This window comes from Nannospalax galili, unplaced genomic scaffold (assembly GCF_000622305.1).
Source record: "Nannospalax galili isolate Female #2095 unplaced genomic scaffold, S.galili_v1.0 scaffold856, whole genome shotgun sequence".
NCBI classification, from domain to species: Eukaryota; Metazoa; Chordata; class Mammalia; order Rodentia; family Spalacidae; genus Nannospalax; species Nannospalax galili.
Window position 1 is genome coordinate 856462 of NW_008339573.1, and position 16619 is coordinate 873080.

Below are 16619 nucleotides of genomic sequence, written 5' to 3' on the forward strand. Positions count from 1 at the left end.
TATTTTGTGTCTAGCAGTAGTCACTCTTTAAATAAGTATCCATTAAGGGAATATGATTTTTGTCTTTGGGTAATGGCTTGATTGGTTATTTTGTTTTTAATTCACAACCAAGTTCTACTTTTTAATAGCTGCCCCTTTTTTCTCACCACTTTTGTGTCAAAGGCAGAGGAGGTCAATCAGCCTTGCGTTTTGCCCGTTTACGAATGGAAAAGCGGCATAACTATGTTCGGAAAGTAGCAGAGACTGCTGTGCAGCTGTTTATTTCTGGGGACAAAGTGAATGTGGCTGGTCTCGTTTTAGCTGGATCAGCTGATTTTAAAACTGAACTAAGTCAATCCGATATGTTTGATCAGGTAAGAGAAGTAGGTGCTCCACTATGTATATCTCTTGTGTAGGATTGTAGAAATCCTCTGGGTGTGCCCATGGTTTGCATTTAGAGCCATAAATTCCCTAGGTTAAAAACCTATCTCTGGGCTAGCAAGATGGTCCAGTGAGTTAGGTGCCAAGCTTGTCGACCTGAGTTGAATCCCTAGGACCTACATGGTGGCCTCTACATCTGTACACACAACACATACACATAAGGACAAAATAAATTATTATTATAATTGAAATTTGTTTCTTTGGGAAAAATATCTGGTTTAGGGCATAGCCCAATTGTGCTTGCATAGCATGCACAAGGCACTGGGTTTAGTCATTAGCACCTGAAAAAAATGGTAGCCACAGGTATTTATTAGGCCAGGCATAGTGGCACACACCTTTAATCCCAGCAGAGGCAGGCAGATCTCTGTGAGATCAAGGCCAGCATAGTCTACTTCAAGAGTTTTAGGCCAACTGGGGCTATAGGAAGATCCTGTCTCAAATACCACCACCACCACCACCCAAAAAACACCCCACAGGTATTTATTAGGAAACACTCCCTTGTGCTTTTCTGAGCTCTTTTCTCTTTTTGAATTTAGCGCTTTCTAAGTGATTCTTAGTGATTCTAATAGATTTTTATAATGGTTTCATTCAGAGAAACTAAATGCTTTTATGTATGTATTGTCTTTTCCTGATCTATTCCTGAAGGAAAACAAAGCACTGAAATAACAGTAAAATGACACAGCTGATTGAGAGTATAACATTTAATGCAGAGGATTTTTGATTTACAGATAGGGAATCAGCCAAAAGTTTTCCAGCTTCGTTGGCAGAAACCAGTGACGCTCCTTTCCTTCTCAAGAAACTTAATTATTTTCATTTGCTGAGTTGTCTTACTATAAGACTAATAGAATATGTGATACAATTTGCCAAGAAAGTTTGCCTTGGTCATTTGGCTTGCTCTAAGAGCAACTCTTGAATACATTAGATTCCTTACTCATATTTAGATTTCAGAGATCATAATGCTGGGCTTTGTGGACTTCCGAAGCCTGGGTACATATAAACCTAGCACTTGGAAGTAAAAGCAAGATAATTAGGAGTTGAAAGCCAGCCTCTCCTACATAGCTCAAGACCAACCTGGAGTATATAAGACCATCTCAAAGAGGTGCTGGAGAGGTGGTTTGGTGGTTAAAAATACTGTTCTTGCAGAGGACCTGATTTGGATTCCCAGCAGCTGACAACTCTTTCTACAGCTCCAGGGAGATCCAGTACCTCTCACCTCCGTGGGCACCTGCACATCACACATAGACATGTACACACAATTTAAAATAATGAAAGAAAAATCTTTTCTAATATTTTTGTTTGTTTTTTTGTCAGAGGTTGCAATCAAAAGTTTTAAAATTAGTTGATATATCCTATGGTGGTGAAAATGGATTCAACCAAGCTATTGAATTATCTACTGAGGTCCTCTCCAACGTGAAATTCATTCAAGAGAAGAAATTAATAGGTATCACTGAAATGCAAATATTTTACTTTTATGTTTTGGTGTAGATATATGAAATAAGAAACTAGAAAAGTGAAAGAAAGGCATAAGTGTAGTGATAATTACCTGTAATCTCCACACTAGGGAGGCTAAGACAGGAGGATCAAGAGTTCAAGATTCATCCTTGGCCTCATAGTTTTAGGCCAGCTTGTGTTATAAGATTGTCTCAAAATAAAAAAGAATAAAGTAAAAGAACCGAAGATTAAATATTTTCATTTTGAAAAATCTGTCTCAGCTGAGCACAGTGACTCATGCCTATGTAAGCACAGCACTCAGGACGCTGAGACGGTGGCATTGTCACAAGTTCCAGCCAGCCTGAGTTACAGGATGATTCTGATCATTTTTAATCTTTAGTCATTGGGACTAGAGGGCTAGATTTCAGAACTTTGCAGTTACCAAAATCTATAGCTACTCAAGTCCCTTGTTTAAAAGGGTGTAAAGCCAGGTGTGGTGGTGGTGCATGCCTGTAGTCCCAGCACTTGGGAGGCAGAGGCAGGCAGATCTCTGTGAGTTCAAGGCCAGCCTGGTCTACATAGTGAGTTCCAGGACAGCTGGGGCTACAGGGAGACCTGCTTCAAAAAGACAAAAGAAAAGGGGGTGTAAGATGGCTCAGCAGTTAAGAGCATTGGCTGTTCTTGAAGGAGACCTGGGTTGGTATCCCAGCACCACATGGCGGCTAACAACTGTCTGTTACTCCAGTTCCAGGGGATCCAGTGCCCTCTTCTGACCTCTGGGGGCATTGCATGACACCGTGCACTTATGCTTGCATGAAATACACTCATATACATACATAAATATGGTAAAATGTTTTTTAAAAATGGTGTAGTGTTTGTGAACATCCTCCCATATACTTTACATTATCACTTGATTATAATACCTAGCACATTGTAAATATACGAATAATTGTTTTGATTATTAATTAGGTTACAATGACATGGGGTCTATATATGTTCAGTGCAGATGCAGCCATCATAGGCCTAACTACATGATACAATAGGCGAGCTGTAATTTCTGAATATATTTGATCCACAGTTGGCTAAGTTCATGGACGTAGAGAGTTAGCCATATGTTTTATCATCCTATTCTTAATCCATAGGTCGATACTTTGATGAAATTAGTCAGGACACAGGCAAGTACTGTTTTGGAGTTGAAGATACACTAAAGGCTTTGGAAATGGGAGCTGTAGAGATTCTAATAGTCTATGAAAATCTGGATATAATGAGATATGTTCTTCATTGCCAAGGCACAGAAGGTAAAAGAAGAAAATATTTTTGCTATTTATTACATTTCTTTGTGTTCAGGAAGCCTTGGGTAGAAGGGGTGCTGCTTTTATGTGCAGTTACAAGGCAGCATATAACTGGCTTTTTTTTCCTGCTTTTGAGCTATATAATGCCTGTTTACAGTTAAGTTTGCCACGGAATCACGGAATGGGACTGTGTTTTGAATGTCTTTGATGTTTCCTTGTGGGAGAAGTGTAATGGGTACTCAGCCTAAAATGTTTATGGAAAGGAGGCGTGATAGTGTTAGTCCAGGGGGCCTTTTCTCAACTGATCTCCTCATGGGATTTATGTCTCTTGATATTATGAAAGCAGGCTAACACAGTTTTTTTTAACCTTTGATACCGCAGAAGAGAAAATTCTCTATTTAACTCCAGAACAAGAGAAGGATAAATCTCACTTCACAGACAAAGAGGTACTTTCTTTTTTACTTTTTGTTTGTTTGTTTGGTGATAACTTGTCAAAAAGCCTAATTATATGAGTTAGAACACTGGGAAAATAGTATCAACCTTGGGAAATAAAACTTCATTCTAGTTAGGCAGGTCATAGAGGAGATCAGTTCTTAGCTGTCACATACTATACTGATCAGATTCCAAGGAAGGACCAAGTTATGGTTATTTTGGTGTTTTTTGTTTTGTTTTTTTTTTTAAGAGTAGCCCAGTGTGGTGGTACATACCTTTAATCCCAGCAGAGACAAGAAATCTCTTAGCTCCGGGCCAGTCAGAGCTACATTGTGGGACTCTTCCCCGCTCCCCCAATAGATACAGACTAGGGGCTGGAGAGGTAGCTCAGTGGTTAAGAGCACTGGCTGCTCTTCCAAAGGATCTGGTTTTTCCCACATGGTGGCTAACAACTGTCCCATAACTCCAGTTCCAGGGGATCCAACAACCTGTTCTGGCTCCATTGTACATCATGGGTGCACTTACATACATGTGGGCAAAATACTCATATACATAAAAGTAAATTTTCAAAATAAAAAATAAGATAGTTGAGCAATCAGGAAAACATTCTCATCCTTAAAATAAGAGAGGAAGATTTAGTTGAGTCCCAGTTTCTACCAGTGAAACCTGGTTCTTTTTGTTGTTGTTGTTTTACTTTATCATCCATTACATTGCTGTGGCTTCTCTTAGTTTGGTTTATTTAAATGCATTACCATAGTTTAAAATGTTACCTTCCCATACAAGGGCTGTAAATGGTAGCTGCCTTAAATTCTGAATTGGGTTAGTGAGATGACTAGAGCAAAGGCACTCACTGCCAAGCCTGAGAACTGACTCAGGCAAGTTGTCCTCCAGCCTCCATACTACTGCATGAGCATTCCCATACATATACGTACACACAGTGAATGAATGGTTTGGTTTCTTGTGGGGTTTTGTTTTGTTTTGTTTTTTAATGGGCTAGAGAAATGGCTTGGTGGTTAAGAGCACTGGCTGCTCTTGCAGAGGACCCAGGTTCAAGTCCCAGCACCCCATGGTGGGTAACAACTGTCTGTAACTCCATTTCCAGGAGATCCAGCCACCCTCTTCTGGCCTCTGTGGGCATTGCATGCACGTGGTACACTTACATGAAGACAACTCATACACATAAAATAAAATTTTTTAAAATTAAATCTGAGTTGAAGGCTTTGTCCTTTACAGTGCTGTGCCCAAAAGCATTTGCAGTTTGTCTCTTCTGTGCTATTGAATGTGTATTACTTAGAGATACTGCAGCATAATTTTTGGAGTCAACAATAGGAATCATAAGCTGGCAAACAACTGTGTTGGCATTTCATTGCTGATGTTAAAGCCCAAGGGGAATATTGAAATAGAGTTTGTCTATGATTTCAGTGATATTACCAGAAACCAGAATATACTTCATTTTATAACTACTCAAAATGAGTAGGAGAACGAGTAATGATGGGCAGGGGGACTGAGAGGGCAGGCTTTAAACTTTGCTGTGTCCTAATCCCATTGTTTCTGCATGTCATGGTTTCCCCTGTAGACTGGACAGGAACATGAACTGATTGAGAGCATGCCCCTCTTGGAATGGTTTGCTAACAACTATAAAAAATTTGGAGCTACACTAGAAATTGTCACAGATAAGTCACAAGAAGGATCCCAATTTGTGAAAGGATTTGGTGGAATTGGAGGTGAGTAGCAGCCCTTCAAACTCAAACCAGGCCAGGGCCTTTCTTGGCTAGCCTCAAATAAGTTACTTCAGATGAGATGTGTTCCTAGGCTATGTGAAACGGGTAGTCAGAACAGCAGGTGACTACACAAGATTCTTAGTATGGTCCAGAAAGGTTTTGTATTTCTTTTATTTTGAACCAGTTTTTTGTTCAGTGTTTTTTATTATGTATTTATATGTTATTGGGTCTCATTATGAGACATTATGCATGTACAGAATATTTTGTCATATTTAACCCTTTTTAGTTTTTTTTTCATGTGTATATGGTTACAAGAGTGCCACAGTATGCATGTGGAAGTCAGAGGACAACTTAGAAGTTCTCTCCTTCCACCATGTAGGTCCCAGGAATTGACTTCAGGGACCTGCTGAGCCATTTCACCAGCCCTGTTTTTGTGTTTTGGGGTGTGTATGTGTCCACCTGCACCATGTTCAGATGTCAAAGGACAAATTGCAGGAGTCTGTTCTGTCCTTCTATCCTGTGAGTTCCAGAGATAGAGCTCTGGTTGCCAGGCTTGGTTGCAAGTGCTTTTATTCAATAAGTTATCTCCATTTTCTTTGTCTGAGCACACACAACGCATGCGTGTGTGTGTCTGTGTTTTTAGGGGTTGTGGGGGAGAGAGGGTGTCACATTAGCCCAGACTGGTTTGGGCCTCTGAATGCTGCCCAAACTAGCCCACACTCTTGGCGGTCCTCTTGCCTCAGCCTCCCAAGTATTGAGATGACATGTGAGCTACCATGCCTGGGACCAGTTATTCTATATAGTTCTTCAAGAGAACTGGCTTCCCTTGTAAGAGCAGCCCCTTTCTATTGTAAGAGCACAGGTTATTTACCCTTTGGTTTATTTCTCCAGGTATCTTGAGGTACCGAGTAGATTTCCAGGGAATGGAATACCAAGGAGGAGACGATGAATTTTTTGACCTTGATGACTACTAGGTAGTCGACATAGGTTCAGCAAAATGTGCCTCACCCTCCAGCATCCAACCCAAGGAGCATACCCATGGTGGAATCCAAACAGATCCCTGCCTTACAATTGGAACATTTCCAGAACTTATTCCATGAGCATTGGATACTGAAAAGAAAAGCGAAACAAAACCAGACCCAACCTTACACTTTGGTTTGTCATGGTGTCAGCGCAGCAGCCTACAACTAAGTTCCTAAAGGCCACTTTGGACTAATTTAAAATGAATCCCAGTTTTTACTTTTACTTGATGGTAAAATTGGTTGCTCTTGTATTTTATGAAAAACAAATGATTTTTTTAACCTTCATACATAGAAGCAAAAATACTTTAACTGCTGTAAACCTTCAAAAGTTAATAGAAGTGAGATCATACTGGTTTGTTTCTTACTTTGATTGGAAAAATAATTGCTGCATTTCGCAGTGACCCATTTACATGGCATTCTCAGCTTAGACTGCATAAGAAGAAATACATGGTGAAATATTAGAATCATTTTTCTCTTGGTCTCTGTTTAATGTTGAAAGGGTGAGATAATACGAGGCAATTTCAACTTCACTCCCTCAGATGTCAACTTTCCCCATCCCCAGATTGTCAGTTTCAGAAATGCAGGTTGCATTGCAAAGTCAGACTGCTGCAGCATCGGGGCCAATGCACTGCTGACTTCCATCTACTTGGAGGCACATTTGTGCCCTGCATTTGGGAGCCCTTTGTATCACTAGTGCTGAGAAGGCTCCCTGTAATCTCAGCCTACTGGAAACCAGTTTGGGGTGCATATGATGGGGCTTCTGTGCTATTACTGGGATTGGGAGAGATAAAAACATGGATTTAAGTGGAAGCAAAAAAGAAATTTAAAGATCATTTTGCTTGGGTCTATTCTTGGTAAAGGGAGGTAGGTGGTGGTCATGTTTCCTTGTGTTGGATGACATGAGATTATGTGAATGTTTTGATTTTTTTTTTAATGAACTGCAAGATTTTTCACAGGAATGACAGATAAGACATGTATGACTGTGCATGTAATTATAAGCCCCTGGTGGGGTTGGAGCATCTGTTTCAAAAGTGGGACTTAGAAGCATTGCTCAGATGAAAAATTAGGGGGGGGTGGGTGGGAAGGGCAGGGGTGGGAAAGGACACGACATAGCTTGGCACCATGGACTAAACCGTGTTGGATCCAAAAATTGGCCTAAAAACCTGAAACTTAAGCTTCACAACTGGGCTATAAGTTGGACTTTGAACCCAGGTGAAGTGCAAGTCATGGTGCACTCAAGGTGGCAACAGTGAACAAAGTATAGGATGTGCCCAGTGGTGGGAAGGGCAGGGGTGGGAAAGGACACGACATAGCTTGGCACCATGGACTAAACCGTGTTGGATCCAAAAATTGGCCTAAAAACCTGAAACTTAAGCTTCACAACTGGGCTATAAGTTGGACTTTGAACCCAGGTGAAGTGCAAGTCATGGTGCACTCAAGGTGGCAACAGTGAACAAAGTATAGGATGTGCCCAGTGGTAGCAATGGAAAAAGGTATACCAAACAGACTTTGAAGGACCAAAGGCTTTTAAAGTCAATTGGTATCACCCCCACATTGACCAAGGTAGTGGGGTGCATTGGGTGTCAAATTGGGTACTTTTAACACTTTAGTGCCTGACTGCTGTTCTTCACTGACTTGACTCAGTCACTTGTAGCTTTATTGGTCTGAACCAGCTCCTTGTTCCCAGGTTACAGACCTGCCTATCGTTCCAATAATCCTGTTTCACTTGAATGAAGGGAGTATGTCTTAAATGTAAAGCTTCTGGTTCTCACACTGTATTCTGAGGTCCAAATGACTGTCTGTCATGTAACCTGATGTCTCAACCCCCCAGTGAGAAGAGTCAATTCTTTGGTGTTCACCAACATGGGAGGCTTCACCAGAACAGGCTTTTGCTTTGGGCTCTGCTGTTTGTTTGCAGAGCACCCAAAAGCAGGCAAACATGCTCTCTTCCCAGCAGTACCTTAGGGTTTTGCCATTGTAAATGGGTCTAATGTGATATAAGACCAGAGAAATTGGATGTAAATTTACATTTTGAATATGCTTGTTGTTTCACATGATACATTTAGGGTATGCAGCTCCTTTTGTAGTTTTTATTTTTACTATTTAAGTTTGGAAATGATGCCAAATTTTTGTATTTCTTTAATCAATGTGTTCTCTTTGGTGATATATATTGCATTATATATTGATGTGTGTATCAATATATACTGATATGTATTACACTTACACATACAAACACATAAATAAGAGGGGGTGAAAACCGCAGCCTTTGCATTCTCTATAGCCTCTGCAGAGAGATCCTAAGCAGCAAAATCTTGGTGTTGTGATGTACAGAAATGGAGAAGAGTATTAAACCATATTTAAGAATATACTTTGTGTGCTTGAGATTTCTTAGGAATGTTCCTAGAAAAATCTGAACTATGGAAACCCAGTTCTCCAGAGCTTATGTCAGATTAGTCTAATAAATTTTCAGCCTTAGAATTTTCACTCGATTTGTCTATACAAAGAATATCTGAACTCACCCTCAAGGTTCTGCTATAGAGAGGAGGTTTGTTTCCAGAACCAAATGGGTTACTTCATTCTTACATACCAGGGGGAAATTTGTGGTTTGAAAAAAAGGATTTCAGCCAGAAGTGGCAGTGCATGCCTTTAATCCCAGCACTCTGGAAGGAGAAGCCAGCCTGGTCTACATAGTCCAGGCCAGCTGGGGCTGCAGGAAGACTCTGTCTCAAAAAGACCAAAATAAAGGATTTCAAGGGCTGGAGAGATGACTCGGCAGTTTAAGAGCACCAGCTGCTCTTGCAGACAGCACCCACATGGCAGCTAACAACCATTAACTCCAGTTGCAAGTGATCCAATGCCCTCTGTGGGCCTTGCCTGATGTGTGCACTTAACACACATGCAGGCAAACCTACCCATTGTAACTCATGACAGTCTATAGAGATAAGTGATGTGTAAACACCAAGGATCTCAGGCTAGATGTGATTGTGCATGTCATTAATCCCAGCCCTTGCCAGCCTGATTCACATAGCCAGTCCCAGGGTATAAGGAGACCTATAGTCCTTTGTGGCACATGTACTGAAAGTAGAGGCAAGGAGGATCTCATCTAAGGTTAGCCTTTGCTACATAGCAAAATCCTGTCTCAAAAAATCCACCAGAACAGGGACTGGAGAGATGCCTCAGTAGTTAAGACTGCATGGCCTGATGTGCACACCTTTAATCCCAACACTTGGGAGGCAGAAGCAGGTGGATTTCTGAGTTCCAGTCCAGCTGGGGCTAGAGAGAGACTCAAAAAGACCAAAAGAAAGAAAAAAGCAGGACGGGATTTGATTCCCAGCACCCATATGGCAGCTAATAACCATCTCTAGCTCCAGTTCCACAAGATCCGGCTCTGACGCCCTCTTCCAGTCTCAGGCATAGCATGACATGGGTGCAGTTATATACATGTAGGCAATACACTCGTACACATTTTTTTTTAATCCAACAATAGTCCAGATGTAAGAGCAGTAACTAGGCAAGGCCCCTCCCCTGCCTGCATACCTTGCTCTGGGTTAGAGTATCAACAGTATCCAAAAGGAAGTTCAGCTGGTCCAGAAGAGCAAGGTTCCTAGGCCCCATTAAATGGAAAATAGCTTTCTTTGGCTATTTTCCCTAAAGGATGAGGTACCTAGAGCCTCCGTTTAAGAAGCTTAGTTGAGGAACCAAGGTAGTACACAGCTCGCTTTCTCCAGATTTGAAAGGAAACGTTCAGCCAACCAGTAATAGCAGTGCATTTCCATCACTGTTTTTTCAGCAAACTTGAATTTTCTCATGAAAACCGGTCCCCCACTGGAAGAAGACAGGCAATCCTGTGCAGGTGAAGGTAGATTTCATCTTAATGCATACCCGGGTGATCTGAAGTCTCCGTTGGAAGGCAGCACAATAGTACTGGATGTGTGGCTGCATCACTTGCCTGTCTGGGCCTACAGCACTTGCCATCTTTCGTTTACCAGCTCCCATTCCCACACCCGGACACTCCCAGACAGGCCCAGTGGATTCAGGGCTGGGTGCCAAGGTGGAATTTACGACTCATGCCAGCTTCTCCCTTGTAGCCAACTTGTGTGAGCGCCAGCTGGGACTCACATCTGCCAAAGTCCCACCCTGATGGGACTGCCTTAAGGGATGTAGGAACTGACCAGCCAAGGGCTGTGGAAACATGATGCCAGAACCAGTGAAGCGGGGCAGTTCCTTGTTTTGCAGCAGTTTGGATGCCACAAGCTGAGGATGTGGCCAAACAGAAACTGGTAATACATAATACAGTTCATCCCCAGGCTTCTCTTGCGTAGATCCTGGCCAGTGAACTCTGAAGGTAGAGTCATCTCCAGGAATCCCCTTGAGCTTCATAGGCTCAGGCTCACCTGGGGCTCAGCTAAGTAGTCCCCCGCTACCTTGGAGGCTTGGACAAATTAATGAAACCCTCTCTCTGAAGGGCCGAGATGTAGCTCATTGAGGTTTGCTCAGTATGCATAAGGTCTTTCGGTTTAAGCCTCAGTATCATGCCTCCCACAACCCAGTTGCTCAGAAGTCTCTATAAGCTCTGGCTCTAAACTAGATGTGGGGCTGAAGAGATGGCACAGTGGTTGGGAGCACTGGCTGCTCTTGCAGAGGACTAGGGTTCAATTATCAGCATCCACATGGCAGTTAACAACTGTCTGTGACTCCAGTTCCAGGTAATCCCCACACCATCTTCTGGCATCCATAGGCTTTGCAGGACAGGAGTGCACTTTACAAAGAAAAAAAAAAATACTAGGCATGATAGGACACACCTGTAATCTCAGCACTCAGGATGCACGAGGATGGTGAGTTCCAAGGTCAGCCCAGCAAGACCTGTCTCAAAAGCTAGGGGCTAACAGGTGCTTGCCACCAAGCCTGACCCCTGAATTCAATCTTAAGGATTTAAATCGTGAGAGGAGTGAGTGAACCAACCCATACATGTTCTCTGACTTCCATGCACACACAAATGATAAATGCAGTTTAAAATGAAAACTTTCCTAATAAAAAGTGGTTCTGATATTAGGTGGGGTTGTGACCAGGTGTGTCCCTTCCTATTGCTGTTTTCCTGTCAGTCTAGGACAGGCTAAGAGTTTGAGGTACTTTCCCAGCTGTGCAGCTAGCATAGTGAGGAACAGGACTGTATCAGTGTACCAAAAGCAGAGCCGAGGGCCCAGTCAGTGCCTGGCACCTAGCTGGGCCTAGGATAAAAGCTGCCGTTAAGATTCCTTGGCTAGGGGCTGGAGATGGCTCTTGCAGAGAAAGGATCTGGGTTCAATTCCCAGCACCCACATAGCAGCTAAAATCTCCATAGTTACAGGTCAGGGGATCTGACACCCTCTTTTGACCTCCATGGGCATTGCATGACACAGTTGCACTTACATACATGTAGGCAATACACGTGTACAAAAAGTAAAAATAATAAAACATTTAAGTATCTTATCTATGAACAAATGCAAAACTAAACATTTGAATTCCAGATGTTTGAGTACTTCATTAAAAAAAAAAAGATGGGCTGGAGAGATGGCTCAGCGGTTAAGAACACTGTTCTTGCAGAAGACCCGGGTTTGAATCCCACACCCACATGGCAGCTAACAACTGTCTATAACTCCAGTTCCAGGGGATCCAACAGCCTTTTCTGTCCTCCGTGGGCACTGCACGACAGGGGTGCACTTACCTACATGCAGGCAATACATGCATACACATAAATAATTTTTTTTTTTTTTTTTTTATGATTCCTTAGCTACCAACCCTGTTCTCAAGTGGCAAGGGTGAGTTTATTCTGTTGGCCACAAGGTGGTACTAGACAACAAGGATGCTGGTTGTGGAAGACACTTGCTTCATCTGAAAAGGCAAGATTTCCAGTGCAGGTGGGAGAGGGGGTTCACACAAAAGGACTCACCCTAGATGAAGAATTGCAGGCAATCAATGACTGCTCAGAGAAGAGAATCAGTTTTATCCAGGAATGAGTAGATTATCCAATCCCAAGTGGTCAGTCCTAAACACATGTACATAAGAGCAATACTAAACATATGTATATGTGTATATGTATATGTGTTTAACAATAAATGTAGAGGAGATTGGGTGGGACACGAGGAGTTAGAGGGGCAGAGAGGTGGAAATGATGCAAATACAGTACTCATTAAATTCTCAGAAAATAAAAAATTCATTTTAAAAAGTTACCACATTAAAAAAAGAGAGAAAAAAGGCAAGATCTCTAACAGCAATTTGCAGGTGTCTGGGACAGCTTGCTTTGTCCTTAAAATGTGGAGAAATGAAGAGGGCAGTCAAGCAAAGGAAGCAGCCTGAATAAGCAGAAAGAAGAACCCAGTAGTCTCCATCCAGCTCTGCCTTGTTAGCACTCTGAAACCTGGGTTTTGAATTCTCCATCAGTAAAATTCACATTTGTTGAAGCTATGTAATCCTTTTAAAAATATTTTATGCCGGGCATGGTGGTGCACACCTTTAATCCCAGCTCTTGGGAGGCAGAGGCAGGCGGATCTCTGTGAGTTCAAGGCCAGCCTGGTCTACATAGTGAGCTCCAGGACAGCTGGGGCTACAAGAAGACCCTTGTCTCAAAAAGACCAAAAAAAAAATTATTTATAGTTTTATTTTACATGTATGAGTGTTATGCCTGCGTGTTGTAAGTGCACCCTTGTCATGAAATGCCCTCACAGGTCAGAAAATGGTGTCTGATCCCCTGGAACTGGAGTTAGGGCAGCTGTTAAACACCATTGAGCTGGGAATCGAGCCTGAGTCCTCTGCAAGACAGCCAGTGCTCTTAACCACTGAGCCATCTCTCCAGCCCCAAAACTATGTAATCTTGAGAAAAACTTGAAGAGGTAGATACTGTGTAAGCTAACAAGCTAAGCTCACAAGCTACTAAATGGCAAAATCTAGGACCCAAAGTCAGGTCTATCTGGTTCCAAAGCCATGAGATACATGTCATTCTTCACTTGAAAAGAACAGTTGTACAGGTAAGAAGATAAGGAACCAGCCATACCAACCACTGGTGTGCTTTCAGAGATGACCAACAACTTGAGCTGCATCTGAAAGACACCATTAGCATTTGTGTCCTTCCTACAAAACACACTTTGGCTAGCCAGCTAAGCCCCACCACAGCTGGAGATGAACAAAAGGAGCTTTTGTTTCTGGACAGGACCCCAGCATCTTAAGCCAGACTTTGGAGGAAGACCAAAGAGTTTCAAGGTCATCTTCAGCTACATAGTTCAAGGCCAGCCTGAGCTATATAGCACCCTGTCTTAAGAAAAAAATGTTGGCAGGGGCCCCTGGAGAGACAACACACAGTTAAGAGCACTTGCTATTCTTCCAGAGGACCTGGATTTAGTTCCCAGCACCTACATGGTCATCTATAACTCCAGTTCCAGGGACTCCAGCGCCATCTTCTGACCTCTGAGGGCAGTGCGTACATGGGTATACTTACATACATACAGGCAAAACACTCATATACATTAAAAATTTTTTTTTGATGTTATCCACTGTCTTCATGGAAAAATGGATAGGGAGTTTTTTAGATGCATGCAAGAGTTCCTTGATCTTGTACCTTTTTTCTTTATAATTTTGCAGTCTGGACTTGAACACAGGATCTTGAATATGCTAAGTATGTACCCTACCACTCAGCTACCTCCTACCTCCCCTCCCCTCAACCTTTTTTTTCCCCCATTAAGAGATGAACCTTACTGTGGTGCTCTAGCTGGTGTCAAACTCTTGAGTCTCAAATGATCCTTCTGGCTCAGCCTCACAAGTAGCTGGGACAGCATGTACATGCATTTCGCCAAATTTGCCCTCCTGTTTTCTTAATGTTTAATTTTTATTTTATATGAGTGTTTTGCCTGCATATATGTAAGAACATCGCATGATATATAGTGCCCACCCACAGAGGCCACAAGAGGGCATTGGATCCTCTGGATCTTGGAGTTACAGACTTGCGAGCTGCTCAATGTGGCAGTTTGGACCTGAACCCAGGTCTCCTGCAAGAGCAACAAGTGCTCTCAACTGTCTCAAAAAAACAGTCATTGAAAGGACAATTAACAAAACTAAAATGTGGACTACTATAGATAAAGTCTACTATGTCTATGCTAAATCTTAGATTTATAATTACTATAGATTTGTAGGAGGATATTCTTAAGAAATACATGTTGTTGCATCAAGAGGTATACAAAAGGTAAAGCAGCCAGGTGTGATGGCACGTGCCTTTAATCCCAGCACTCGGGAGGCAGAGGCAGGAGGATCTCTGAGTTCGAGGCCAGCTTAGTCTCCATAGCGAATCCAGGCCAGCTAGGGCTACAGGGAGACTGTCTCAAAAAGACCCCTACCCCCCCCAAAAAAGGTAAAGCATTTTGAAATTTCAGAAATATATAAGAAAAACAGCATTACTGAGCATGGTGGCACACACCTACAATTCTAGCAGTTAGGACCACCAGGATTCCTGGGGCCAGCCATGAGCTACATAGCAAGTCTCAAACCAAACACAAAACTGCATCATTTAACAGAAATTGTTTAGGATCACTATGAACATCCATGCATAACGTGAATACGAACAGTGATAGTGTCTGGGCTCTAACCACCTTATAAGGTACTTAAAACTGGTTTGATTCTCTGCAAGTTTGCTTTTGACTCACAATTTGGGATTTACTGAAGCCAATTCCACGGAGTCAACCAATCTACCCGGGAGGGAAAAGAGGCAGGGCCAGAAAAAGAGCTTCTGGTACATGTTCTGGAGATGGTCTTGGGCTTTGTCTGGAGCTGAGTGAAATGAAGCAGTATGAAGAACCCTCGACCCTCACTAGGTAGGTAAGTGAGCCTGCAGGGGATGGAAGAAAGCACAACTATACCTGGGAACTTTGAGCCCATGCTCAGGACAGTCTCTAGTCCCTTGTCTACAGTCATTCCTTTGTACAGCTCTTCACGCTTCACTGTAGTATCCTAGAACCTTAATTTGTTTTTCTTTTCAGACACGGGTATCGCAGACTGACATCAAACCTGCAGTGATCGTCCTGCCTCCACCTCCCAAGTGCTGGGATTACAAGCATACAGACTCTTCAACTTCTTTAGGAATCATATTTTAGCACTCAAAAGAGTGTTGGATCTCATCCTAATCCCTTCATTGAAGAGAAGGCTGACTTGTTGGCCAGGCGGTGGCGCACGCCTTTAATCCCAGCACTCGGGAGGCAGAGGCAGGCAGATTTCTGTGAGCTCAAGGCCAGCCTGGTCTCCATGGTGAATCCAGGACAGCTGGGGCTATAGGGAGACCCTGTCTCAAAAAGACCAAAAAAAAAAAGACTTGTCAGGTTTATAACAATGAATTAGTCAAGCCAACATGAGTGCCTGACATCGAAGCTCCAAAGTCTGTGCTCTCAACACACAGATAACCTTGCTAAGCTCAATTCTCTGCAATGTTGTGGATGAGAAAAGGGAGTCTGAAGCTGGGCGAGGTGGCGCACCCCTTTCATCCCAGCACTCTGGAAGCAAAGGCAGGCAGATCTTTGTGAGTTCAAGGCCAGCCTGGTCTACATAGCCAGTTCCAGGCCAGCTGGGGCTATGGGGAGACCCTGTCTCAAACACACACACACACACACACACACACACACACACACACACACACACACACAGGGAGTCTGAGAGTGAGTAGCTGCAAGCCAAGGACTGCCGGGAGGGAAAAGGTGGCCAACATCCAGATAGAGTTATGAAAGCTGTTTTGAAGTCACTTCGTGAGTCAGGGTTGACTTGAGTGTATGATTAACTTGCTTCTCCAGTCCCCAGGTTTCCAAATTAGCCCCATGGAAGTTTCCCTGACTGACAGGCTCCCAGTACCCTCTGCCACTCTGCTCAGTATAACATGGCTATAGCCCCTTCTGCTTGGCTCTCCAACCATGAAAAGGAAAGCCAGCAGGCAAGCACGTCCCTAGGGAGGACAGGGGAGAGCAGAGACATAGAGACAGGCTCCAAGCAAGAAGGAGCAAGGAGCTGAGGTGAAGGCAAAGGTATGCAGACATTCTTCACTCTTCAAGAAGAAAAGAGGGCTTGAGAATGAAGGGGAATCAGGACTCGAGGCCAGGACATCTGCCCATTACATGGATGCCCAAACGCAACAAGTTCCCAGTCTAGGCTGGGAAGGTAGTACACTTTGTAAACCTAGTGCTGGGAGGCAGAGACAAAGCAGATTCCTGAGGCTTGCCCGGACCAGTCAGTCCAGCCTGCTTGATGAGCTCCAGGCCAATAGAGACTCTCAGAAAACAATATAGGCCAGGGAG

The 16619-nt window shown here is 43.0% G+C and overlaps 1 protein-coding gene across 1 annotated transcript in view; it reads left to right on the plus strand.

The window, feature by feature from the left end:
* Etf1 (eukaryotic translation termination factor 1) overlaps positions 1–7596 on the plus strand; it is a 33642-nt gene extending 26046 nt beyond the window's left edge. Inside the window, exons 6-11 of the mRNA XM_008834289.3 lie at positions 163–353; positions 1732–1861; positions 2994–3149; positions 3525–3589; positions 5152–5299; positions 6188–7596. Of these exons, the coding sequence (XP_008832511.1) occupies positions 163–353; positions 1732–1861; positions 2994–3149; positions 3525–3589; positions 5152–5299; positions 6188–6270 (773 nt within the window). The 3' untranslated portion in view covers positions 6271–7596. The remainder of the gene's footprint in view (positions 1–162; positions 354–1731; positions 1862–2993; positions 3150–3524; positions 3590–5151; positions 5300–6187) is intronic.
* The last annotated feature ends 9023 nt before the right edge of the window (positions 7597–16619 follow it).